The sequence below is a fragment of the Tubulanus polymorphus genome, chromosome 5 (assembly GCF_964204645.1).
Source record: "Tubulanus polymorphus chromosome 5, tnTubPoly1.2, whole genome shotgun sequence".
Classification (NCBI taxonomy): domain Eukaryota; kingdom Metazoa; phylum Nemertea; class Palaeonemertea; order Tubulaniformes; family Tubulanidae; genus Tubulanus; species Tubulanus polymorphus.
In genome coordinates, this window is record NC_134029.1 from 9,568,720 (window position 1) to 9,596,691 (window position 27,972).

The 27,972-nt window shown below is 36.7% G+C and overlaps 1 protein-coding gene across 1 annotated transcript in view; it reads right to left on the reverse strand.

The window, feature by feature from the left end:
• Positions 1-27,972, reverse strand: part of LOC141906214 (ras-specific guanine nucleotide-releasing factor 2-like) — an 82,184-nt gene that overhangs the window by 9,908 nt on the left and 44,304 nt on the right. Inside the window, 14 exon segments of the mRNA XM_074795455.1 lie at positions 337-416; positions 665-862; positions 1,790-1,874; positions 3,636-3,733; positions 7,201-7,383; positions 7,493-7,602; positions 7,665-7,792; positions 10,814-10,846; positions 12,318-12,447; positions 17,543-18,328; positions 18,722-18,811; positions 23,082-23,269; positions 25,013-25,245; positions 25,553-25,628. Of these exon segments, the coding sequence (XP_074651556.1) occupies positions 337-416; positions 665-862; positions 1,790-1,874; positions 3,636-3,733; positions 7,201-7,383; positions 7,493-7,602; positions 7,665-7,792; positions 10,814-10,846; positions 12,318-12,447; positions 17,543-18,328; positions 18,722-18,811; positions 23,082-23,269; positions 25,013-25,245; positions 25,553-25,628 (2,418 nt within the window).

Consider the following 27,972-nt stretch of genomic DNA (forward strand, 5'->3'; position numbering starts at 1 on the left):
CATTTTCTCCTGTTCTCCTGCAAAAATTTTTGGAATGCATTCACAAACTTGGTTAATACCAAAGGTTCCAAGCTCATCCTGAACTGAAGCATGATAAACTGGTAGGGAGCACTTCCAATATTAGTCTTAGCGATTTCATCCAAAATTAGAGAAAATTTTGCGACCTGGCAGGGGGAAAATGGGGACCTGAAAAAAGGCACACTTGAAACATTTGACACCACAAATTGCCTGGGCTTGACGTTCTTTGCATGTAGAGCTGAATTTTTGTAGAAGTATACTTCATGTTTTATTGGAGCCTTTGTCCAAAAGGAGTTAAAACCATGAATCATGTATTACCGGTGCAGTGCATCCCTCATATTCTTAAATCTTCCATCCGATGAAACCAATGTCTGTAACTTCTCAATCATTTGTTTAGTCTGGAAAATGAATAGAACCATTTTGAGGTTTTCCATGAACTAGCTTAATCATTGCATAAAAATTATATACCAAAAATAGGTTACAAAACATTAGGAATGACTGAAGGAAATGATATAATTTCATTTCTTTTACAATGCCTTAGTTAACAAAACAATGCAACCTGTGCTGCGCCTGTCAATTTGGTTTTCTCATCTTCAGATATTTCCAAATGATAATTACTTTCGATCTTTCAGTCAAAACAAAATACCTGCTTCGGTAATCTATCCCAAGTGCGCTTTAATCTATATACAGAACTATTCACAAAAGCGGCACAAATTTGTAGTACTCCATTGTAATTATGCATGCAGCGACAGATATCAGCTATGGCTGCCCATTTCTCAATACATGCAACGCGATCTTGTATGTTTGATCTTCCAACTATTTCCGATACGACCAATCGACTGACCTAACATACACAAAAAGAATTATTATTTTTACAGTTTTGCCACTGCAAAGGGTACCTATGATGAGCCCTCTGATAGGGGCCTGCAATTTTTCTCTGGATGTCCCGCAGCAAAAGTAAATGCAATGGGTAGAAATTAAACACGCTTGCTGCAGGCTACAAATACACTCATACTTCCTGTTTTGTCATTAATGCCATTAAAATACATTCGTAGCTGATTTTTCCTATTTACAGTTAGATAATTGTTCTCTGGCACCCGGGAATGACACAGTTTCTAATGGGGTAACCGCAAAACCAGCTATCCCGCTTGATGGCCTGACGAGCAGAAGGACATCCATTCTCAAAATTAGTTCATTTTCAATGGGCTTTGCACTGGATTTTTTTAATCTTCAATCCATATATTATCACAACACCCCCTACATATACAATACTTTCATTCTTCTACTCGTTTTCATAAATAATTGATTCATTTAAGAGAAAAGTTCATTTAGATTTAATTGAAATGTAGAAGAAATCAAACGCGGACGACCAACTATCTACTAGCAAACCTGGCGGACTCTTGCCTGCCATAAGTGGAATGGTTGATTGCCACAGTAGCGCTGTGGGTACCCCATTGGCAGGCAATGTGAACAAACTCAGCTTCATTCTCAATGCTCATTGGTCAATTTTGAAAAAAGCTGACTACGTAACAGTTCCAGTGCCGACCTATGAGAATATTTGTCATGGCAATTGAGCTGGAAGCGAATGTGTTGTTACGAAGGCGATAACACTATTTTCATTCGCTAGAACGTTTTAGCCAGTAAAAATCTTGAAATGGAAAAGTTTATACTTGGGTATGCCTAACCCTGCACTCCCTTTGAATACACCATACCTGACTGATGTATTTCAAGAATCTTCTCATCATAGGCAAATTGACTAACAGATACTTACTTCATTGAAGCGTTTGCTGACCAGCAGCACATGAGGAGCTTTATGTTGCTTGTCAGGTTTCATCCAGGCTTGACACAACAATTCCCTACAAAACAAAACCAAATCCCTTATTATCTACTTCATTGAGTATAGGAAGTATTCATTTATTACATACATATAGGCAGAAGGGACCTATTATACTTCTATTTTGAACTACAATTTTAACCTATAATTCTAACAGATCTTATTCATAGGGTCTAGTAAAGATGTTCAAAACATGTGCATTGTTTAGAGTTACTGATAAATGCTGTGATTTAGCGGCCAATAAGATATTTGTAATTTTTTTCAGAATTTTGATTTTTGCGAATGAAAAATCTTGATTTCTAAGTGAAACCAAAATTGTTATTCTTCCTATGAGCAATTTAGGATCAAGACTCGCCAAATGTGTTCATTCGATTTTAAGGAGGTGTCAGTCACACATTTTGCACATTTTTTTAATGTAGTATATAGTGATAGCTGCGGCTATGAGCTGCAGCTAAAAAACCAAATTCTCCATATACATGCAAGAACTGGAAAACTAAGATGGCTGCTGACTGCGTAATTATGAACTAATCCAAAAACCCATCTGATATGTCAAAGATATTTTCCTAGTGAAGTTAACTTATCTCAAATTTCAATGTTATATGACAAACCATTAAGGGGAAGAACCATAGAGGCTTAAGAATTCAGACCTGAAATGACCTTATTTGGACAATACAATAAAATATTTCTTGTGATGCTAGGCCCCATGGATATACTGGATATACATAAACATACCAAACCTCAAGATGAACGTCTTCAAAATTTGCCCCGAAAACTTCAACACGGGGTCCAGGGATGCTGTGCCCACTTAGTAAAATGCGGCTTTGAACCAGTAGATTTCACAATGAAATGAATCATCCAGGTATAAAATCAATGAGGTACATACATGTACATGTATTAGTCTATAGTAGTATTTTGAAAGCATTGATGAAAACTTGGTCAGCAGCTCAGTAACTACGAAGGTGGTTTACTGACGACTGATGTGCAGGAAGGAATGATTGCACTAACAACAAAAGCATGCGTTTATTGACAAGTTTGTTTTGAAACTGGTGCTGTCTAGGATAGATGTATAAACAAAATATCAAGACATCATATGTGTCTTCAAAACTTCCCAACATAACTTAATTCCATCCACAGACAGACAAACAGACAAAAAGTCAACACAATAGCCTGCTGCGACAGTTCAGCCATTCGACTGCTGCGACTGTTCAAAGTCCGAAGTCGGCTGAATATATGCAAAGGTACCCATTAAGCTTAACCACAATAGCCATCTCGATTCCAGTCAGGTCAATTTTCGGGCCACAGATGTGTCTAGGGTGGATACATACATAAATCATACACAGATATAAGATCTATGATACAGTGGATTGCCATTGATTGAAAGCCTGTGGTACGCTCAAAACTCAAAAAAAGTTTTAATGTTTATATATTCAATTGACATGAAACAAAAACGCGCACTGACATGAAACTCTTTATGGCCATATAGATTCAGAATACACTGATAATCATTGAGAATTAGTGAGATGTAACAAATAAAAGGACCAGTGGATTGTTTTCCGGAATATCTTCTCCAGCAGCAGTACCAGTACAGTTGAACCCAGCAACGTCATTAGGTAGTCCCATCACTGATGTTGTTCTTTTAAGTGAATGTCGACATTATCATGGTCCCAGCTATGATGACTTCAGCCAGTTTTACAGAATTTGTTAGTGTCAAAACGTTTCTGGTTGCTTATCTGATATCATAATGAGGTGAGGCCAAACAAATGAAATTTCTGTCACAACTTACTCGCTTCGTATGGATTTGAATATCTGATGGTCTAGATAGGTGAGCTGTTCGGCAATGTCAAGTGCTGACAATGTATCAAAATTGTCTTTTGATTGTAGCTGAAAAAAAGAAATAAACAAGAACTGAATTTCACAACATGTACTTGGTGACATACTAGCACATGATCACCCGTGTAAGGAACTATAACACCAGCCTAAAAGAGTGGGTTGGCTCATTAATGGACTAGTGACAGATTTGAGCGCTCACTTCGAATTCAAGTAAGTTTGGATGAATTTCAGGGGGCCAAAAGGACACGATTTTGATGGCTCACCTCATCAAATCTTATATCATATGAAAGTTTTGACTACTTACTACAAAATATCACGAACTTGTAATGCATGGAAATAAACAGCAAATGAGCTATTCGGTATCGTGATGAACTTGGATTTTACCTGGAATTTTCTGAGGAGTAATTGACACTACATAGTGAAATTTCTGAGTGCTAATGGGTTAATCAAGCTAAATGAATTTTTTTGTGACAGACATTATTTTGTTTGGAAAAAAATACTCCTGATTTTTCCTACCTCCACATTCATTTTCGAATACAATTGAATTGAATTTTCATATTTGATGGAATAGAATTGATTGGAATTTGTGAATAGCGCCAATAGTTTTGATCAAGTACGGATAATATTGGGGCATTGTGACAATTCAAAGTTGATTTATGATACCAGGTGGGTGTGATTATGATAAATCCAATCATTTATTTACGTTTTTCTAACATCATTTTCCAGAAAAGGTGTTGTTGTGACAATCCAAACACATGGCTTATTAAACATGGTACACGATACTGTGAGAATGACGTGTGCGTGCAGTAATACAAGACCTCTCACACATAATACCTCCACTGAGGCAGCAAAAATCACAACATCAGTCAGATTTTTCTAACGTCACGAAAAAGCTACTAATTTAGTAATTAAATGAAAGGGAGCTTGCTGTGTGTGTTTGAGCAACCTACGAAGTCTGTAACTTAAGTTTTCATGTTTCCTAGAAAAAAGTAAAGCTGGTGATAAATTTTCTATTTGATATTCCCTAGAGCTATTTCTGTAAAAGATCCTTTAGCCAGAGGAGAAAAATGTAGGTAGGAATGATCCAAGGTATGGCAGCCAAACTAGGCAGTGTCTCTAGCTTCTTGTTTCCTTTTGATTATTTATAAATAAATTGCCCATGGGAAAAGTGTGGTTTACCTTGAAAGCTAGAGATTGTTGGGAGTAAGGGCATTGCTTGAAAAATCTTTTAAATTCGTTACCTCAAAGTTCTAGAAGTTTATATTGTATTTCATCTTTCTTAAAGAATTATTTTGTAGTCAAATAAGACCAAAGAGAAACATTTGTTTATGGTCTACCCCAAAAATTTCGTAGGGTACAGGTAGGCGCGGCAGGGAAACTATTATATATTTTCAAAAACAGAAAACACAGCGCTCATCTTCTGCTACGATGATTATTCAGCCTGTTATCATACCGAACGTGCACGCACCAAGCAGGGGTAAAGCATCACCATCTAGTAGTCTGTATGAGCGTGTGTTTGTGTGTGCAACAGTCTAATGTTTAGCACTCCCGCGCACGTGGAGGCCTTGTGTAGTGAACATTCGCTTCACTTCAATCTCAATCAACACGATCACCGGGTATTAAAATGAAACAATACCTATGGCGATATGTGAATAATGATTCTCTCACCAGCAATGAGCATTCAAAATTCGCACATACGGCACCTAGTCCAATGAAACGTTCGCCATTAATGGCTTTCCCATAATTATTTTAGTAGCGCCAGAATTCCCCGTATATCCCAAAAAAGCCAATGACATTCGCTCGTAGAGACGATGCCCCCCAATCGAGGTCATTGCAATTTGATACGCAAGAGCTAAGGATTTTCCTGCCAAAAACAGATTTTCGTCGAATTTAAACAAAGTTGACCATGTAGTCGACGGAGGTTTGACATGTCTTCAATCGCATCGATTATACGTTGTTTAACCCTTACAATACCACCACTGTATGGCATATGGCACAAATTGGCAAGCTAGCATACCCGTACCGTATGTGATACGGTATCGCTTAACCATTCTTCTAGAAGGGCATATCTATCAGTATCAGCCGGTGCTGCCATCTGCATAAAATCCAAGATGGCAAAAGCCAGGAAAAAAACAATTTGGCTGGATGAAACGGTTCAGCAGCTCATATATGATGCTGACAGTGATGCTGGTGACTTGGAATTTGGTAGTGAACAAATTGAGAGTGACAACGAATATGACAGCAGCAGTTCAGATGATGAGACTTAGTCAGAAAATAGGTTTATAGTGCCGGCAATGATTTTGATGATGAAAATGAAATCAGTGACAATAATGAAGAACCAGAAACTGTCCATCCTCAAGGTCACATACATCCAAATAATTTGTCTTATTTGTAAGCCCAAAGGTTATCAACACCATGGTATACAATGTATCAGTGTCAAATACATAGGTAAAAATTTTCTGAGGCCTGAAATTATACGCCAATGAAACCCCTTACATCTGGCCTTCCGACATATCGGTGGAAAAGTGGGTAAATGAGTGGAAAAATAAATTTTCAGTTGTTCTATTGCTTTGAAATTTTTACTACATAAAGTAACGATATATGGCATACAATTTCAGTTGGAATTGAATAGATCAGTGCATTTTGCTGGGAGACAGAGCAGTTTATCTGAAACTTTTTTGTGAATTTTTTTCATGGCGGCCATCTTGGAGTATGTGGCCTTGACCTCAAGTTCAATTATATTCAAATTATTTATGTCTACTTTGTTGGCCCAAAAGTTATCAACAACATGCTATATAATTTTTCTGTGTCAGATACCTTGGTAACTATTCTATGAAGCCTCAAATATACCCTTATAAACCCCTAAATTCCCTCCGGTATAGCAGCGGAGACACTATGTGGTATTGAAAGGGTTAACCAGAGAACCAATGAAAAAATGCTCACATAAAAAAAACGTACCGCCATTTTACATGAATTGCCTCAATGCCAACCTCATACTGCTGACAAAGGTAAACCAAAAATAATTGATGTAACCTCGAAAGTTGGGAAGAAAATTGGGAAAAACAGGAAGATAGGAATGATCCAACATCTGGAAACCAAACTAGGCTGACAAGCATACTAGAATGGTATTTGGCAAACAGTAAGAACTTGCCTGAAATGCTGCCTGCCCGGTCACTTGGGCATACAGGTTTCCTTTATAAATGAGAAAAACGTTATCATTTTTGTTTGGCCTGAGCACCTAACAAAAAGTTCCAAAATCGAAGCCCCCAACAATATGTCTAGCTGCGGGCCTGCAAAACCAAAGATACCAAACCGGTAGGCCATGAAATCTCCTAGTTTGCATTTGAAACTAAGCGCCTTGACTGATACGAGTGTGTAGTATTTCTAAAATTCTAACTGTGGCACCGTTTAGAAGGTTTACTAAAGCTTAAAGTATTATCATCATTATTCAAGTACTTCATCAGGAAATACAATGAATAAGTATATGTAACATCACATCTGGGGATTACGAGACTTACAGGTGGAGGCTCCAGTAACTTGCTAAGCTCTACTTTTTTCCCATCCTGAAGATCATCTTTCATGATAGTCCGTAATATACTAGCGGCTGCTTTATGCTCAGCTGGTAGTAGATTACTACAGCACACCATCTCCTCAAGCACATCTTTCACTCGTTGTTTCAAACCAGGATCAGATTCAAAGTCCTAGAATGTTATCAGATAATTTCAAATGATCTGCATTCCTATATTCAGACTCATAGACATCATAAAACTCAATCAGTACCAGGTATATGTCAGAAATTTCTGAACTTACCGATGAATGCTTTGATACCCAATGTTTTAGCACATTTAGAACTCTCATAGTTGCAGCTGTACTGATCACTGATTCACGTTTTTTCACAAACGGTTTCAAATCTGTAGCACCTAATAGAAACCATACACACACACTTTCAAACGTTGTAGCTCTGAGCATATCTTCACTTTACTTATTGATAATAACAAAACGTACTGACCTGCACTCGGGTACCGACTAACAGTACGTGGATGACCAGGTGGGTTCGCTGCTCCCGCTGTCGCTACAGCAAAAGCTGACGCAGCAGCCGTACTGCTAGATCTGATAAAAAATCCAGCATAAAGAAAATTAATGAACAGTTTCAAATGTTGTACATAAACTTGGGGAGTGTTCGCAACTGGCAGATCTAAAATATGGATGTATAAGTAAGAACAGATATTCCTTGAAAACAATTTGAAACAGAGAACATCTGGATACCTTCAAAAGCTCAGTTACCCAGTTAATACATTTAAAAAAGTAAGATCAAATTATGTTAGGTATGGAGCCATAATCATGGCTGCTGTTGATGAATATAAGTAGTAGTGCATACAACTCGCTGGAACATTAATACTATGTGGTTAAATAATGATGATTCCATTACCTAAGGCAAGATATTGCATGCATTGTATATAGATTGGAATGCAGATTATTTGTACTTTCATTGCAAGGATATATTTGTATATACATGCCCACAACAGATGGCCGGTAATATTGATTATACAAAATGGATATATAAGTGTCCACGTAGAGATCATATCATATATAATACATATTCTTCCAAGAAAATATTTACAGCACTGAACAAGACAAGACATACAATGTATTTGGTACAAATCCTTATACCGCATATTGTATATATGGACAAAAATACGTATACATGAAACAGACAGATGTTCAGTATGTTGTATGTATATATACAGAAAGAAAGGTAATAGAATAACAGGATGCAGGATGATGATGCCTATAAATTTCTTTGAGCATATTTTACCTGTAACAATCATTTAGGGGGTTATCATGCGTTTGCCAGTTACAACAGAAGGTTGCCTTTGCTTTCATTATCGATCGATACAAATACTAAGGATTTTGTGCCACAGCAGAGTCTTGCAATGCCATAAGGTTTCGAATCCCTGCCAAGGGAAGATACTACAAACCATGCATATTCATGTGCGTAAGTATCATAATAAATGCGTATATCATGTGGGCGATGACAATACTTCATTCCAATATGCAACGATGTGCATGTTTACATTGATCATGGATCTAAAAGACCTTGATAGAATTTGATTTGTTATCTTCTTTTCACATAAAATGGTGGCCAATAAGAGGTGAGCATCTAAGCTAATTTGCATATACCTGACACCCAAAATATTAAGTCTGCAAAATGAACTTGGAATAGGTCCTGTTATATAGATTGTAAGGAATTGATTGGGATTAACTGAACTGGGCTTATTTCAGTAACTTGTGTTTGCCGTTTGGATGTTTCATTGAGACACGAGAACACACGGCAAAAAGAGTGCAAGTTCACGAAATAGAAATGGGAGGCTTGGCACACTGCAAATAGAACATACTTTATGAAAAAAGTGCTTTAGCTGAAGAAGAAAGACCTACAGTTCATATAGAAATATATAATATTCATAATAAAGTCATGCAACCATTGGAACAAAGTTTGATCAAGTGAAGGTTTTGTGAACCTTCCAATGACAATTGTAGGGGGAAAAATTCTTTTTTCAAACAGTATGAATTCGGTTAAACGCTTTTGTTTCATTCCAGATTGTGCAGGCAACACCGGAAAAATTCATCTTTCCTTTCCACCATCAACCTTATCATCAAAAGTATACTTTTAAGTAGGAACAATTTTCATTCTGCAGACCAAGACTGCGGTGTGGGGGGTTGGTTAAGACCTGTAAAAAATCTTATCAATTTTTTCTATCTACATAATGTCCAAGATATTCCAGTTTTTCTTTTTTTTCAGTGAGTTACAAAAAGGTGACGATAGAATAAAGTATATGCTTGCTTGCTTTGCTTAAATAGTGCGATAATAAATCATTTCAAGCTTTGAAATCAATTTTGATAAGCAACAAGAGTTAAAATATATCACAACGAATAATATATCATCTAAAATTATTTAGAACTAAATGGAAAAAATATTTCAAATAAAAAACTTTTATCTACCATATGTTCTTTTTAAGTATTAGCACAATATGAACTTAAGTGCGATAGCAACTGGTAAAAATCTATAAAAGGCTTTGAAAGGGAGGAATTTGCAACAAGCTAAAAACAAATGGTGAAGACTGCACATCATATGTGTAAGTAGTAATTAGAAATCTAGCCATTGAGCCAATGGTAGAATGTACATGTACACGTACATGAATGTACTGTTGGCTACATTTTATACACTACTTAATGTATGCAAAGATAATAATATCGTAATATATTTATCATATTAAGTCGATAGATTCCAGGGTTTAAATTTTCTAAGCGATATGTATATAAATACTGAAAAAACATGAATATATTGGAAATTAGCGTTCAGCAAATGTATAATGAATGGAAAGGAAAGGTAAAAACTTGAAAAAATATGGAAAACAGATGACAAGGTTGGCATTGGTTGCTAGAATTCACTTTTGTCTTTACGAATATGCATAAGTAAAAAATATCTGTACATGGTACATGTAATTTACTATACAGGCTGTGTGCAAGATGAACTCTTTGTACATTCAATTTACTTTAACCCTTTCAGTGCTGACTAATCAATAGCCTATAGTGCTGGAGATAATTTGAAAATTTTGAAAAATTCCGCCCTAGTGTTGAATAACGGGAATACCACTAAAGTGCGTCTACACCGCGGCGCAGTGTATCGTTAGTTACTAATATTTCACTATGTTTGACAGGTGCTGCCATATTTCAATAGCGATAAAAACTAATTACTCATTATATCAATACACCGCAATGCGGTATTCTGGCAAATCCATCACTGATTCATACACCGCACTGCGGTGTAGACGCACTGAAAGGGTTAATGACAATCATATTTGAGCTTAGTTTTATCATAAACCCTGGTAACTTTAATAACGCTAATATTGGGCTATTGAAATGATGTTAGAAAAGCTGTTATTCGATGTTTATTCTATATTTGAAAATTATTCAAAACACGTAATAGGTCGAGAAGTATATTTAGAGAGACTTGAGAATGAAGAAATTTATCATTAAACGGAAATGTTTGAGTAAGTTGAAGGAAAGTGCCAACCATGTCATCTTAAAAATTATTCTCAACCAAAACCTCACTGCGGGATCGGACAATACCTTCTGGTGTTTTGGAGCGCAACCAACAACATACTGCAAGAAACGGGAAACAATATTAGCGAACACACATAACTGGCATGCTAAATGATTGTTCGCAAAGATTTTTACATTGCATGATAGTCGTCTTCAAGCTCTAAAAGGCGTCCATCCCTGGAATTGAGATACAGAGGGGGACAAGATTCAGAAAAATGTGGAAATCATAAACGAAGAATTGAAGAAATTGTTGAGAAAAAAGACTGGAAATATTTCACATGAGAAAAAGTTGAAGAATAATAAGAAAATGAAGAAAATGAGAGGAGTATACATATTGTAAACCAGTAATATGTAAATCATCACGTACGAATCAATAATATGATAATAATAGTAATAATAATGATAAATAGTAATACGATAATAAACAAGAGAAATTAGATAAATGATTATAACAGGACATGGACGCACAAGTTATGTCAAAAACGAACAATTTTATTTTCATAATGCGTATAATGTGTAAGTTTCAGTATTGTTTTTGTATTTAACACATTAGCTGTCACTATAGTCATTTTTGCAGGCTGCCACTTTATGACATATCCTGTATCTTTGGAGCTGTATGTATAATTGGACATTTTTGGCCATAACTCGGTCAATTTGGGGGCTACACCTGAAAACTAATCATAACGCCAAGCAGCCGACCAAACACATCGTATTTAAATTTGTTTCACATGGATTGTCAAAGTCATCATTCACAAAGAAGTGTTAGCATTTTGTAAAAAGGCGAAAAGGGGTGTTGAGTTATGTTCCAATATATGTTCAAGTTTATTCTTACAAAATTTACAGTTATGGACAAAAACATCCACCCATTCCCAAAGAAATGGATATAAGTATGTCTGGTACACACAAGAGTTAACTGCTGAGGTTAAATTCTTATGATGTACTAATCTCATCGGGCTGTTGCAGAACTGATTATGTAAGTTATGATATCATATGTGTTCCAAATATGGTCAAATAGCTTAACTTTAGCACATTACAGTGAGAATTTGTGTATGCTCTTCCTCATAATCTGATCTGGTGTTTTTCTGTGAGCGAATTTTACCTTCTGCCAATAGCTTTCGAAGGTGCTTGGCTTTAGATACTAAATCATTTTTAAGAATTAACCTATGAATGAGAAGGCAACAAGGTTGATAATGTAATAAGATATTAGCAATGTTTGTGCCTAAACACTAGGACTCCATTATATGTAGCTAGTTAGCCCATCGGATAACAAATTCATGCCTCGATTCAATGCTCATTGCTCCAGTTCAAACCACCAAGCCGCATGTATATTGTGTACATTGCACACCCAAACCTTATTTTAGAGAAAACTCTCGTGGGAAAAATTCACTTAGAGAAAAGTGTGCATATAGCATAGTTTACAGAACACACTGATTTGAAGATGAGTAATGGAGGAACTCATATTATTCTCTGCTTCGAGTGAACAGATTATCATAATATGTGCATATAGCAAGCAAATTTGGTTGCAACGTACCTTCGTTTAGATGCCCGTGATGACGTTACAACGGCACCAGCTTTCGCTTGTGGTGGTGAGCCTTCTGACGCAGCGAAACTTGCTCTTGGCGAGAATGTCCCTACGCTTTCCAGGTCTGAAGCCGTTTTACCTAAAAAATCATACAAGCGTAGAAACAATTGAGCAACAAACAGTCAAATGTTTTTCACCAATTGGTAAGAACCGGCCAAATCAGATTTTGAAATGAATGCAGAAGTTCATCCCATTCATGAGAAAATCCATTATAGGAAATCGGGATTTGGAATCATATTCCTCAGTGATATATCAGGATACAGTAATTATTAACTGAGTACATCGAACTTCGTGAGTTAGAAAATCTGTTTGTTAAGATCGATGGTTCAACGGTTTCAACCAGTATGAAATCACCGTCAACCTTCCATATAATGCACTAGGATAAACAGGATACTTGCTTATATCATACTGAAACTCCAGGTCCGGGTCCCGGTTCTTCCTTAACATAATTCCGATAGAGAATATTGCATATAGAGGGCCTCTGTATATCGGACATTCAAATATCCCACCGAAATCGCCGGTCCAAGTGTAATGCATTTCGTTAAAAATCGGTTTCTATATACCGTAAAAACCGGCGTATAAGTCGAGTTTTTAACCCTTGATTTTACCACTAAATTATTGACCTCGACTTATACGCCGAGTACAGTTTTCTACAAGTATTTTCAGGTCACAAGAAATATTGATCCTACCAGACAAAAAAGACTATAACAGTGCTATAACAGTTTGAATAATTATTCATGATAAATAAAGTTATTAAATGAAAAAAACTTCTTTCATTTTGACACAGCTTCATTTAAAACGATGTATTCATATATGCGCGCGCTCATAGCAGCGCTTAATACATTAGGCTATATATAGCATGTGACTCACACTACTGTATCACTGTATGGTAGTGTATTATACCTGAGTGTGTGTAACAGTCTATTGATTAACACACAGCAGCAATCAGGCTGACGTGTGGTCGCGTGCGTGAAGGCACACATCGTTATCAAAACAATCTATTCAATACAATGATACTAGTAAATATAGCTGCAAAGCAGCAATAACGGGTTTTCTGCACAGTCTTAGAATCCTGTTCAACGGTGGATTTCGACGAAGCATTTGATAAGGCACAACATCAGCCATTACTAAACAGGCTATTAGGAAACAGTATCAATGATAGGTCGCCCAAATGGCTCAGCAGTTATCTCTGAACGAAAACTTGTAGCCGAAATCAACGGAACGCCTCATCTTGGAATAAGTCGGTCAAACTAGTGGAGTCACGCAAGGTCTATCCTAAGTTGTCTTCTGTTTAATGTCCTGACAAATAACATACACAGTAATCCAACATATACCAGACCGAGTAAATTTCCAAATCGACCTTAACACGCTGTTCGACCAAAAAACTTAATGTTCCAACAAGAAAATCTTGTTCGAATGAAAATAATTCTGTTTGATCGAACAATACGCTTTTTGCTTGAACCCAAAATTTTCTTCATTCTGACAAAAAATGTGTTCAAATAAAAAGCTATGTTATTGTTGAAATGAAAAATTTTTAGTCCCGGCAAAAAAATTTGGTCGAGCGAAAACAATTTTTTCAAACGAATGTTTGAATGAAAACAATTCTGTTCGATTGAACGAAATAGTTCATACTTTCAGTTCGGAGAAAAAACTTTTTTCAATATACTTGTTCGAACGAAAAACTTAATGTTCTGACAAGAAAATTCTGTTCAAATTAAAAAAGATTCTGTTCAATTGAACGATTGTTCGAACGAAAAACCTTTCGTTTGGACAAAAAAAGGTTTGTTCAACTTTGTTCTTCCGATTTTTTCAAATTGGTTCAATCGTATAGAATATTATTGGTTCAAACGAAATAAATTTTGTTCCGACGAAAGAATTTTCAAGCGAAAAGTCTTTTGAACGAAAAAAAAAAATATTTCTGGTGCTCCGCAGTAACTTAAATCCGGACGTAGGTTGGTCTTGTGACACGAGGCGATCCTTGCGTTGCACCGCAAGTTTCGGTGCAAGTCGGTTGCAATACGATTGTGTGCAAATAGTTTCTGCCAGTCGCAAGAGCGCGTCGGTTGGTTGTGACAGTCGTGTCGCGTCGCAGAAAGTAGAACACGTGCGAATCCATGTGACTGGCGTTGCTGAAAGATGAGGACGCCAGTGATATGACGACTGAGTTTCAAGTCGTCAAAACGTCACGATATGTCAACATATTTATGTTGACTTGATGCGATATATCGCGATATATCGACATAAATATGGCGACTTGTCGAGTTTGAACGCGACAACTCGAGGCCCTTTATGAAGTTCAATCCAATGAGTCCGTTAATAAACGCAACAATTATACTGTGTTTGTTTGAGACAGTAAAGCTCAGTACCGGTAGGCCTAAAGCCGCGTCAAACTCGATAAACGCTTCAAGCGACAAAGCGAACGATCTCCTTTCCCCCACAGCGAACGCTTACTCCAAATTTCAAGTGTGACTCCAGCATACGGAAAGGAGTGTGTTATATACTTGTATTTAGTAAATACCTTGTGCATTTGACAATGATCGGTATGTACTGTAGGAACTATAGAGTATTGATGGTATTGATATAGAGGTTGAAGCCCGCGGTCGAATAAAGTAATATATTATTTTATTTTGATACCTCGTCGACATAACAGCTTTTCTCCGCTATATCTCTTCGGCGTGTTTCGTTTAGGCCTACGACTCCCCGGTACACTCATGATTTATCTTAGTAAATACACGGTTAATTCGGTAAAGAAAAACAGGTATTGCTAAACTAACTGCTTGACGCCCGCAGCCAAATCACTGGTAGTTATAAATTAATTTGTACTTGATTTGATTCTCATGATGAGGAGAAACTCGCAGCTGATCCCCGGAACGACGATGTAGTGACACACGTCGATTTGTCGATGTTTACGGCTCGACAGTGCTTTTAAAATCTAAAGTAGTAAATTTCCTGTGTATCGGTAATATGATTTGATGAGGAAATTGGGCTATTGTTAAAATTAGTTTTTAAAAACCGCGACAGAATGTGCAATCTTTGGGTAATAAATTTGTTAATTTATGCTTGAATTGATAATCGACGTGACAAGAAACGTGCGGTAGATTTCGGAAAGACGACTTAGAAAAACATGTCGGCTCTTTGAATGGGGCTCAATTTTCGATGTTTACGGCCCGACAGTGCTTTTGTAACGTTGATTCTTCAAAATTCGCACGGAGTATTTGTAGATTGAAGTGAGCTGAATGATATCAGACGGATTGTATCGGCAACAGCGGTAATGGTTAAAAGCCTATGTACTTTTGACAAAAAAAGTGTGGAAAAAAATAATAATAATAATAATAATAATAATAATAAGAAACACGCGAATCTCAATAGGGTTTTCTGTGATGTAACAGAAAACCCTAATTATTCTTCTAAGAGAAGGGACTCGACTTAAAAGCCGGATATATGTTAAAATCATGAAATGTAGGTCTAAAAATCGACCTCGACTTATACGCCGCGTAGACTTATACGCCGGTTTTTACGGTAACACATAAACTCCTACGAGATGAAGTGTAGGCTAACCTTTGTGTAAAAAAAAAACAGTCAGAATCTGTACGCTAATTCATTTAGGAGGCCTGGCATCCCCACTGAGAATTGCCAAATGTGTGTAATTGGGAATAGGTTTCATTTTGATTTGAACATATGTTGGCGGTTGCAGTTCTCGGGAAAATGGCAACTAAATTGAACTACTTAATCTAGTTTATCTGATCAGTACAGATTTGATGTGAGCTGCTTTTGAAGCTCTGCTTTACACCCAAAATATGGAATACATTAGAATCATTTTCAGCAAAGCTTCTTTCCTTTTGTTTTACTGTATACTTTGTAATGAGGTCTAATACCATTGTTTTTATTATCATTTTACTCTCGTGTCTCATTCAAATGTATATATCCTAGCGTGCAGTATATATGTAGCGGACAGCGTGTATAAAAAATTTCAGTGTATATATATATATATATATATATATATATATATATATATATATATATATATATATATATATATATATATACATATACCTGTCAAGGTCCTGTTTTCATATTTGTAAAAATACTGATATCTGTACTAATATCATAAATACCCTTAATCGTGCAAATTGAGTCGGCCATTTTCAAACATTCACACACATAGATATCACTCGGATGGCCAAATTACGAATGGATCAACAGGACAGGTTGCTTAAAAGCCATCTTGCATCAGGTGATGTGATCCAGAAAAAAGCATCAGTCACTCTGATGGGTGATACTTTCGAATTAAACCATGGTATCAGCAACGAAACGCCAGCATAAAGCCCCAAGCTATTGTAAGGATACCCAAGCAATGACAGAACGTAGTGGATGAGTTGCACTGACAACTTCATTTTTTCACAGTATCGTCTTCTGTTTTAAGTTTAAAATGATCAATATCGTATATGTGGTCAGTATAAAAAACCTGAATTTGATCCAGTTAAAGCTAAATCAATTCTATATTGTAAACACTTTTTCATAAATTATACACATGCCTTGCTCACGTGCAACACGCGCACACACACACAACACCTTGAACCACAAAAACACTTCCAGAATGCCAAGGCATGAGAAAGAATGAGAAAAGGATGAAATAAGAATTTGTGTTGAAGGTTAGAACTTGAGGTTAAAATTTTGCTAGTAAAATTCAGTTCTCATGTTCAAAAAAATTGTATTATTTGGATTTCTTTTAATTGCTTTTATATATAATCTCTGCAGATTTTTATCTGTCAAGCATTACTGATCTGAAAGCATGTGAAATAGCAAAGCTCCTCTAGCTTTTCTAGTCAAAAACAATCCGGTAGAGCCAGGTTACAATGCCCCAATATATGATAAAAAGAATTAAGTGCACATTTTTCACTCATTGGGAAGGATAATGTGTATAGAAAGATAACAATACAACACAAGACAAGAAAGTGCTGTAATCACAATCGAGGGTAACACACAAAAATCAATTCAATACAAGTTACATTTACTCTTTTAATATGAGTTAAAGCTTATACCACACTAAAAGGACAACAAGAATAACATCGCACAGGAAACAAAACAATAAGAAAGATCATATCATGCTTATGTATAGCACAAGGATCATGCTATTATTGATTACATTAGCCACAATACAGCCCTTAACTTACTTGATCCACGACGAATGTTGATTGGAATACTCGGTGAGGAATAACTCCAGCTGATTGGCGATGGAGCACGCTTTAGCTTCGGACTGGAAACTGGCGATTTGGCAGACTGGGTTTGGGATGGTTGTATGATAGCAGGCGAAGACGCACGTCCAGGTGAACGAATAGGTGAAGTTGCTCGCATCAATTTTGGACTTGAGGCTGGTGAAAGCGACGCATCCAGCGACTGACTACCACCGCTGGCTGGGATCTTAATTGGTGGTATGAATTTCTTCGGTCGCACAGCCAACTTCGTGGGACTTTTTGGCACTTTTTTTGGACTGGCCGTAGGTGATGTATTTGGGCTATCAAGCGGCGAGCCGGGAGTGAGTGTGTCTGAACTCGGTAAGGAAGCAATTGTAACTGGACTCTGTGGTCCACTGGTAGCTGAGCAAACATTGTCAGATATTATGTCCACAACTATACTGTGCTGTACAGGAGACAAAACTTTCGAATCAACCGTGTCTGTCGATGATTCCCCAGGTGGTTCACTGAGTGTTATACTCGTGACTCCATTTTGATGACTTGTACTGGTCGTGGTTATCATTGGAGGTGATATGCTCTTTCCTTTTTTGTCTTCAGGGCTGTCTTCATCGGTTGAGCCTTTTTCACATGTAACAGTGACATCAGAAAGTGTTTCGCATGAGGCGATTGGAGCAAGTTTCATTTTGAGAGGAATGTCAAGTGTGTCAGCCTCTGCTTCTTCCTCAGCTGCTACAGTAGCTTCAGGTACAGAAGCGGGTTTCTCATCTGAAATATAATCAATGCATTATGTAAAACATTTGAGTAGGAAACAATAGAAAAAAGTAATAGGCCTATATTTGATAACTGGATAGGACTTTTTAAGAGTAAAAAATCTATGTTCCAGAGACATAATCTATTAATTAATTGTTGTGAATAAGATAAACATACTGGAGGGTCCAGTTCCACAATTGTGAGTTAAGAGTTAAACAGAGAGTAAAAATTGGGGCACTTTCAATGAGTCAACTCTGAATCAAATCCTAACCCAGACTGTGGAACTGGGTGCTAAAAGTTACCAAAGTAATCAATCACATTAAAATATTCGGGATGACCAAATCACCAATGACAGGGCACCAATGCCCCAGAATAACAGACATAACAAGCTTAGCATATGATATTTACCCAAACCCATCTGTGAAGTCTGACCAAATGATAAACGTTTCTCTTTTGGAAGATGACCGCCGGACTCGCGTCGAAGGCCGCCTTTACTGACTAGAAATAGCGACAGAAGAAAAGTCACGAACAGAGTAACATGGAAAAGATGCAGCAGATATACATGTACAAGATAATATGCTTAGGGCCTCTAGCTAGTCTCTTAATGTACTTTATGAAATGCTTTTGAAAGCTTTATCAGTCATTATAGAAGCTTCAACTGAAAGCTGCTTAGAGTTAAAATGTTGATGAGTAACTGGACGTTTTAATCAAATCCACTCATTTTTAAATGCAATTCATCTTCAATCAATCAGATGTTCTGTTATCAATGAACATTCAATGCCAGTCTTGAAAATTCAAACAAATTACGATGGACATAGGACGAGGAGCTGGTTATATGGGTTGCAATTTATAGATATCCCTAGTCCTTAACCTACCCAGTAGTACCAATGAAACAATGATAAAATACACAAGTCAATCTATAAATTAAGATTTTTGCCACTAAAAATTGTATTTTTGAATGTTATATTTTTGTGCTTACCAATTTCTATAGTTTTTTGACAATATTCTCTGAATTTGGATTGATCACTAATCTTAAATCAATGCCCCCTGAAATTTGTCACCCAGGGTGATAAAATTTCCTAAATCAATGACGAGAGCCAGCGGGCATCAGAATCTTGAGAAATATTGCCCAAAGGTGATCCAGAAATAGAATAAACAAGGAATTTTTGATACTTTCATGTCTAGGTCCCTGGCAGCATTTTTCATAAAACAGCACTAGTTACTTGTGAACAGTTTACAGCTTTATACTCTAGAGGATTGACAGGTAAGACCTCGTGCTGCTGGCGCATCCTGATTGCTACTTTCTCCAAGGAACCAGTCAGGATGATTTGGTCAGCTCCTCTCAAAAAATTTTCAGAGCTTGCCAAGTACAGGTATGAAGGGTCAAGAGGAAGACCCTAAGTGAGCTCTCAGCAAATTGAATATGAAACCACCAAATCTAGGCAAACCCCGGATCCAGCATCCATCACTGTTGACATGCCGAGACAAGATTTTGCCTTCAGATAATGGAATGGCACGTAAGACAGACTGAGCCAGTGGTTGTATGAACTGATCAATCCCTTCTAATTTCTGAGCCACTGACTCTGAATCAGGGCCCCAATGAACAGTTGTGACGGTTTTACGCAACTCACCAATGAGGACTTTAACGACCCTGTCCTGAAATGATCTCACCCAGATAAGGTTATCAAGATTGGGCTGGCCTGCATCTGTAGGAGGCAACCCGTGATTGTTGGCAGGTGTATTCAACCTCCAAGGGGTCCTCCTAAAAAAACTTATACCCCACTAAAGCATCCAGGAATTTGGAGTTTGAATGGAATACACAATAATTTGGCATCCCTTGGACCCCAGCAATCTTATTTTGGAGACAAGAAAATCCCCTTGAGCAGGAGACTTTTTAGAGTCATTATTTTACTCATGGCAACCTCTGAATAGGTCGATAGCTGGGAAACTGGATTGTACCAGAATAGCGTCGTCTCCCTCCGTAAATACCAATGAGATTGACAAATGATGGACCTCAAGACAATAGTGGTCATGTGATCTCTTTTAAACTCCAGGAAGGATACATTGAAGTTTTACGCTTACCCAAGTGTCTGTGGGAGTATGACAATTAATCAATCAATGGAAAAACAGAAGATCCCAGACGACTGCAACAGACACACAGCAATGAGAATGAAAGCCTCCTGATATTCATAAATCCCCGTTTTATGGAATCACAAATTCGATGCTTTTGGAGATTGCCATAGAAATAAGAAGGTAGTTTATCAACCCAAATGACACAGCCAGGTAGTCAAATCATAAGCGATCAATACAAATTCAGAGAAAAGTAGCAAAATCCAGGAAAGGGTCTAGTATTTGAAAGAAAAATTTTAAAAATATTAAAATCAGACCTTAGTTGTTCAATGTACATGTATGTTTTAATCCCTTAAAGGTTTCATTCCCAGTGTTTCATTTTATTGCACAAAATTTATGACTTGCACTTGCAATCATTCAGTCTTCCTTGGATCTTCCAGGGTTCTCTTGAATGAAGAGCAGTGAAATCTATGTATTTGATGCCAAACAATGAAAGTAACAGTGTGGATACATAACAAGAAGAGGCCCAAAGATCACTACGGCCAGCCTGTCAGCTTTTTCGTAAAATGGCAAATGATGCATTCTGTGGGTTATATTTATCAAAATAATCTCCCAGCTATAGAGTCAATATCCATAATTTACACAATACCATTGTGTTTTCATAAGTAGCACAGACAGTGACTAGAGCTGGCAGGAACAAAGAGAGAACATAGAGGAGTCTTTGCTCTCTGCTTGGCTTCTTAAAACAAATATCTTTGCATTTAGATTTTCGCGAATAAGCCAATATAAATTTTAACAAGGCACTTTTTCAAAGTTCAGCTTCATAGGAGAATGGATAATGTTTTAATGAATGATTTGTATGAGTATAAGCTCAGTTGCACAGTCAAGGAGCCTTTGCTCTGAAGGAAACCATGTCATTTGAATACGCTCCATTTGTATAGTATGAGGCTCAGCCTACGGCTGGCCTAAAAATCCAAGAACAAGAAAAGTATTGGGCATAAATATATACTCAAAACCATTAAGGGGTTAAGATTATCCAGAAAAATGATGAGATCTATCAATTGAAAATCTTTCTATATTTAGAAGTTGATTAAGTTGATTAAGTTCCCAATGAATATCAGTGGCACGAATCACTGACTCGAATTGTTGCGATAGCTTTATCATGTACAAACATGAAGTTTATGTCTATGTGAACATATCATAAGCATAAAAAACAGATTAAGGAACTTTACTCTACTAGAGATTTCAAAATGGAAACTAGAGTGGAAAAATACAATAACAAGCTAGAAACCAGAGATATGAAAATAAAGAGATTAAACGATGATGATGAATGTATACACATCATACAAAACATACAACAAAATCCCGACACTCCATCTTTAAAAGTAAACATTCATATTACATAACAAAGGTAGTATAAATATATAGAAGGAAGTTTTGAAATGGATAAAGTTACAAATATAAAATTTGTGAGGGAAAGTAAGCGAAAATTGTTCAAAATAACTAAAGGCTGTCCCAGATTTTCCCAGTAGTTTGAATGTTAATATAGGTTGTTAGTGTTTAACATTGGAAACTATCTTGTTGCCAATGTATTTGTAAACACTTGCTAGCATTAATGAACATAAATTAAGCAAGTGGCTTACAGATGGCAAGGATTGACTTATAATCAAATAACCTGGGACAACCTTTAACCAATACCAGATCACCTCACATTTTCAGGGAAATCGCCAATATCCGCAACGGGGTTTGAATATTCTGATTGCTTATATGAAACCCTGCTTCAGCATCAACAGATTTTCAAGACTTTATTAGAAGAGAAAACTATTCAATTATTTTGATGCAAATGAAAATCATAGTGAGTGATCTTTTCAAGAATTCACTCATTTCAGTATGAATAAATGAATTTCAAAAGCAGAAGTGCAGTTAGGGTTTCAGGAATGAAGGTGCACTAATCCGTAAATACTATGCTTCTTTTCCTTTGAGTAGTATCTGCTATTAGCCCATAAAATTATTTCTTGGGAAAGGATTGTGCTTGGTGGCTATCATCACTTTACTATGAACTCACAACATATATGTACAAAGAAACACCAGCTCCGAATATTTCATAAAAATGCAGCAAGAGCTCAAAAAAGCTGTATATCATATTGAAGAATATACAAAAAGATGTATTAAAGTAGTTACAGTGCAATCTTAGTTGATATGCAGCATGGATATAATCGCTATGTTACATTGGTGGCTGTTATAAGACATTATTCATATAATTTCAATATGGCCAAAGACTATCCACGAAAATGCAAAGCTTTGGATATACAGGGTGTCTTAGAAAATGTGTTAGATAAGACCTTTTTTGGGACGGTTGAATCTTGGAGCAAATATATTCTAACATCAAAATGTTTACTCCAAGCATCACCCGATCAAGTGTCAACCGACTAAGATTACACATATGTTAAGATAATAGATAATTTATATAGGCCTATTTCCACAAAAAGTGGTGGAATAATATTGTAATAATCTGATTCATTTATCAAGATGACAAATTTCTCTTTCTTATTCTACCATAAATAAATCTGACGGATAGGTAAATATGTAAATAATAAATGTGGCGTGTATTATGCATGTATAAATGTATAAACAGAATGTGCAAATATTCGGAGCTGGCATTGACCCTTGAACGTTGTTTCTTGACAATATGTCTTACATCTGCGGAAATGGCTGTTTTTCCCGTCAAGTTGGCTGACCTCACCCGTGACCTCTATTTTCATCATACCTGTGCTGATTCGGCGAGGTTTCTCAGCCTGGGGCTTTATCAGAAACCGATTGTCTGGAGGACTTAAACTGAATGCAACCCCTGTTGGTGGGCTGGTTGCACCAAACTCATCATTTGAACTAGTTTGGAATGCATGAGCCCTGAAAATAGACAGTTATTCTCAGCATTTGAAGGATTCAATTCACCACATTGAACCTAAATTTAATAATTATCCTCATTATATGGCTTCAATAGTACGTATCAATGGTTCAACCATATGTCATGTTCAAACATGACAAAACAAATACATTATTACATTTGAAACGAAGGCATTTTTTGTTCAGGTAATTTGTGATCAACATTCAGGTAAATGCACAGGTTCCTGTTACATACCTTCATTGGGGCTACCTTGCCCCACCAGAAGCGAGCTGCTCTCATTTGGTGTTAACCAGAATTCAAATACAGTGGTAGTAATATGATTTCAATTGTTACCATGGCCATATGAACACAGCAGTTTACTATTAACAGACTTTGAGCAAATGGCCTCTTCAAAAGACTGTGGTTATGGCGAAATTGATTTATCATAGACCATGAATACAAACTACATAACCATTTTGTATAGAATAGTTAGCTTTTTTGTTATGATATTGCTTATTTACTGTGAAGAGGTGCGCATTTCTATATCTTCAGTAATTTTCATAACCTGGATTTCCTGCATTGAGACTATCTTGGTGGATCAGAATGGCAGTAAGAGCGTATGTTGACCCATTTATGAAAGCAGGAATTGAAAAATACAAAACAGCTTCTGGTGACCATGACCTTTGACCTAGAGGACCGGAAATCTAATCAGTTACCCACAGTCTCTAGGATAACTCATCCATCAAATTTCACCTAGTTACTTTAAAGGGTTCATTAGTTAGAGCCGGAAATGAAAAACACAAAACAGCATTGGGTAACCTCATCTAGTACAACATAATTGTTGAATATCAGGAGAATCTGTCAAAGGGTTTAGGTGATAGGACACAGAAACCACTGCGGACAGACAGACGGAAAGTGAACGCAATAGCCACTTAAGTTGCAAGTGGGCTAAAAATGTACACGTGGCACTATTTTAAACGCTGTCTTACTTATGCAATATTTAATCAACCAAGAAACAAAAATTTACCATATACGAACTCAACCTTCTGTATTTCATATTCAAGAAGCTGCGAAAGTTTCAGAACCGTATGTTGCATTAAATGGATGTAATCGTTTGATGTGACATGTACTACGTACAGTCATCCTGAAGACCTGATCCAAAATGACTACTTTCTGAAGGCAACAATGCTTGTCAGTTAGCTAATATCAGTAGAGATGTATCTACTACCATTTTTTTGGAAAAGATGTATGTTGATTTGACTGCTAAAACCAGTCCATTCGATCAACTTCTATTAACTCTTCTATCAACTAATTCCCTAAAAAACTTCGAAAATGTGTAAAAAGTACTGATTTTGGTTAACAACGTTCACCATTTTCATCACGCCAGTTTTTGGGCTGTTGATGTGTCTTGAATGGATAGATGTTCGAACCTAATATCAACACTATCTTCAAAACTTCCCAAACATTAGGATTCCATCTACAGATAGCAAACGGACAACAAACAAACTGCGAAAGCAATAGCCCCTATGTGGGCTAAATAGGTTAAATAGTTTTTTTTGCATTCCACAGGTAATACTGCTACCCCCAGTATCCTCAAGCTTCGTCAATGGTATGATATGTCAGTGAAGGAATTGTCATGATTGGCTATCAAAAAAATTCGCAACACCTACTTAATCTAATAATTCATGGTTAATCAGTTGTGTGAGCCTAGTTCCCCTGGAACCTAATATTCAAAAGGGCACAACCTATGATATTTTGGTCTTGCATATACTTACGGCATTGAAATAGTACTGTATCGTTTATTATCAAGGTTTCCATGGTATTCCGGATTGATAACGACTCGCCTCAATGCCTCGAGAACCATACGACCAGTTGTGAACACTCGGTATGTTAACAGGAATGTATTTAAGAAATCAATACTCAGAAAACGGAGATCAGTGAGTCGATCTAACAAACGATCAACTGATGCATGACGAATCTGAAAAAGAATTGAACTCATTATCATCATATGGTCAACTACATTGTTGAATCATGAGTTCAAATGCCTTTGTTTGACAAGTCAGTCACACATTTTATTTTTCCCAGTTGTGAGATTATTTCCAACCATTAGCAAGTCCTTGCTGACCAACTGGTGAAATGTTCGATGTCATCCAAAAATATTGGGCCGTTTCCAGCACGCACTTCTTCCAATTTTGTCCGATTGGTGGCCTAATGATCTGGCCAATCCACTTAAGTGTAAAGTGCCATTTCGAAAATTAGTAGTGTTACATTAGATATCTCAATACCTGTGGAACTTTGCACGAATTCAGAGTTCGGCTGAATTTTATATCGATGTCATCTCTGAATAGCTTCGGATCTGACCTGCAATTGAGTCAAAGCAAAACAATAATTATAGCTAAATCTTTCATGAATTCAGGATACCTTTAATAAACAATATCATTTCCGGGAAGAAGTGTCTTTGGAAGAAATAACGAAAAATGTTGCTCTGAAAAAGATGTCAAAATTATAAAGCATAGCATTTATAGCATAGGCTTCACAAGTAACAGACTGAATGATTTCACTTAGGGAAAACTGCCATGCTTGTTACGTTTGAATGATTAGCACAAGAAATAAATTACATGTATGTACAATACAAATCACGATACAATATAAAATTCTATGTGACGTAAGCCATATGATAAAAGTCTCATAACTTTTCAAACAGGGGAACACTAAATGATAGTGCCAGATACCATAACTGAAGCTGTTGGCAAAAACATGTTCACGCACTTGTGCTGATCAGAGATAATGGATCTAGCCAGAAAACATCAATGCTCAACTCCTATTGGAGTTCAGGGATTTGGAAACAAATCAAATGTTTCATAGATCATAAATCTCACCCATGAATTGTAAAAATATCACAAGTCACCAATTCATGATTTTCTTTGCCAAGTATCGCTCACCCCTTCATTGAGCTGTGGTACTGATATCTGTGAAACATGAATAGTGATATTCATGTAGTGCTCACACAGAAGAAATACCATTTATTCTAGATTAATATCATAATAAAAAAATGTAACTCATCAGGTTTATGGAGAATCTTGATTTAGGAAATATATACCTGGTTATTCTACAAAAAAGTGAACTATGATATCCCGGTTAGACCAATACCTGGATTGAGCTAATCTGGACTAAGTGGGTTTTATTATATTATCATAACTACAGTCAATGACTGTTATATATTTCTATGGATAATACACTTTCTAATTAGTTACCGCCACGGACAACAATAGTACGTGAAGCTTATGCTGGCTGCAAAGCAAAACTGACTATCACAGAATCATTATTGAATCTTCAGGGAACCCCTGGTTTCTATCATTGAGCTAGTAAATGAAGAATATCTAGCGAGACTAAATGTTGGCATTTAGACAGGTTAAGATGAAGACAATGTTTTGATTTGTAAACTAGCTTAGGCAAATAAGCACAGGAAAAAATGATAGGTATAGGTATGTTATGTCGAGTGCCATTCCTTCTTGTTGACTAGATGAGCATTACGTAAATGTTAACCTAGGGGATCAAGAGAAAGCATGATTTTCTAGTATCGATAAAGCTTAAAAGTAAGTGTGGATTTAAATTTGTACCCAGTACTTAAGACAGACTGGACTGTCTTGAATGGCTAAGTTTCCGGCCCAGAAACTGAATCCAATAGTTATCTCCGGGACATTTGCAAGGTTTTGCCCAGCACATTAACAGAAAATAACTTAACCCTTAGGAACCTGCTCTCGCAAATTTGCGAGAGAACAGAAATGACACCGAAAGGTCTGATCTTGCAAATTTGCGAGAGGTGAGGTTTAGCCCAGTAACTGCAAAAGCACCGTGAAAGTTTTAAATTTAGTATCGACAAGTAGTATGCGTCTGGGGAAAGCCATGTCTGTACACAAACTCATAGCGTACCACTAAAAATTCTCGAGAAATCCACATTGAGTTAGCAGGGTGCCACAAGGTGGCGGTTTCTTCGATTTTACAATCAGGAAACAGACAACGTTACGCTGTTCATTTTGCTAAAAAATGCCTAGAAATTTCGAACGGATGACTAGATTGTTTAATTGATTGCCGACGAAGGCTCGGAAAATGAGGATGTTGTTACGGCTTGGTAATTAGGTACTTGTTTCCTTTGTTTTTACCCTAAATTAATTCAGTCTTGCTCAGTTCATTGTTGTAAAAGAAATCCAGGTTCCTAAGGGTTAAGACATTACATGGAATGATAGTTTTCTCATAAAAGAAAAGAATTTAGATCATCTTGTACAAAAGCCCTAACCAACTTTTAGTGGACCTGAACGCCAAACTAAACGCCAAATGCTGGTTTCGAGGGATTTCCGGGAGATTCTCAGGAGATTCTGTCAATGTTTTACTAACACCGAAAAAACATGCTTAATTTGCTCCACTAAAGCAATAATAGCATGTTATGTTATAATGAATAACAGCAGCTGTTAAACAGCCTTCTAACGAACAGACAAAGTACATGTACATGATATTCTATTTACACATTCTAATTTAATCATTATGCTCTGCCTCTGTTGTGGCAGAGTATTCATCAACATCTACAAGTCCCAGGGCTAATATATATATATATATATATGGTAAAATGGAATAATTGTAGGTGTAAATCAAGGCTGGAAGGAGGTGCAAAGTGAATTTGTGGAGAATTAAGAAAAAGTTACTCCCG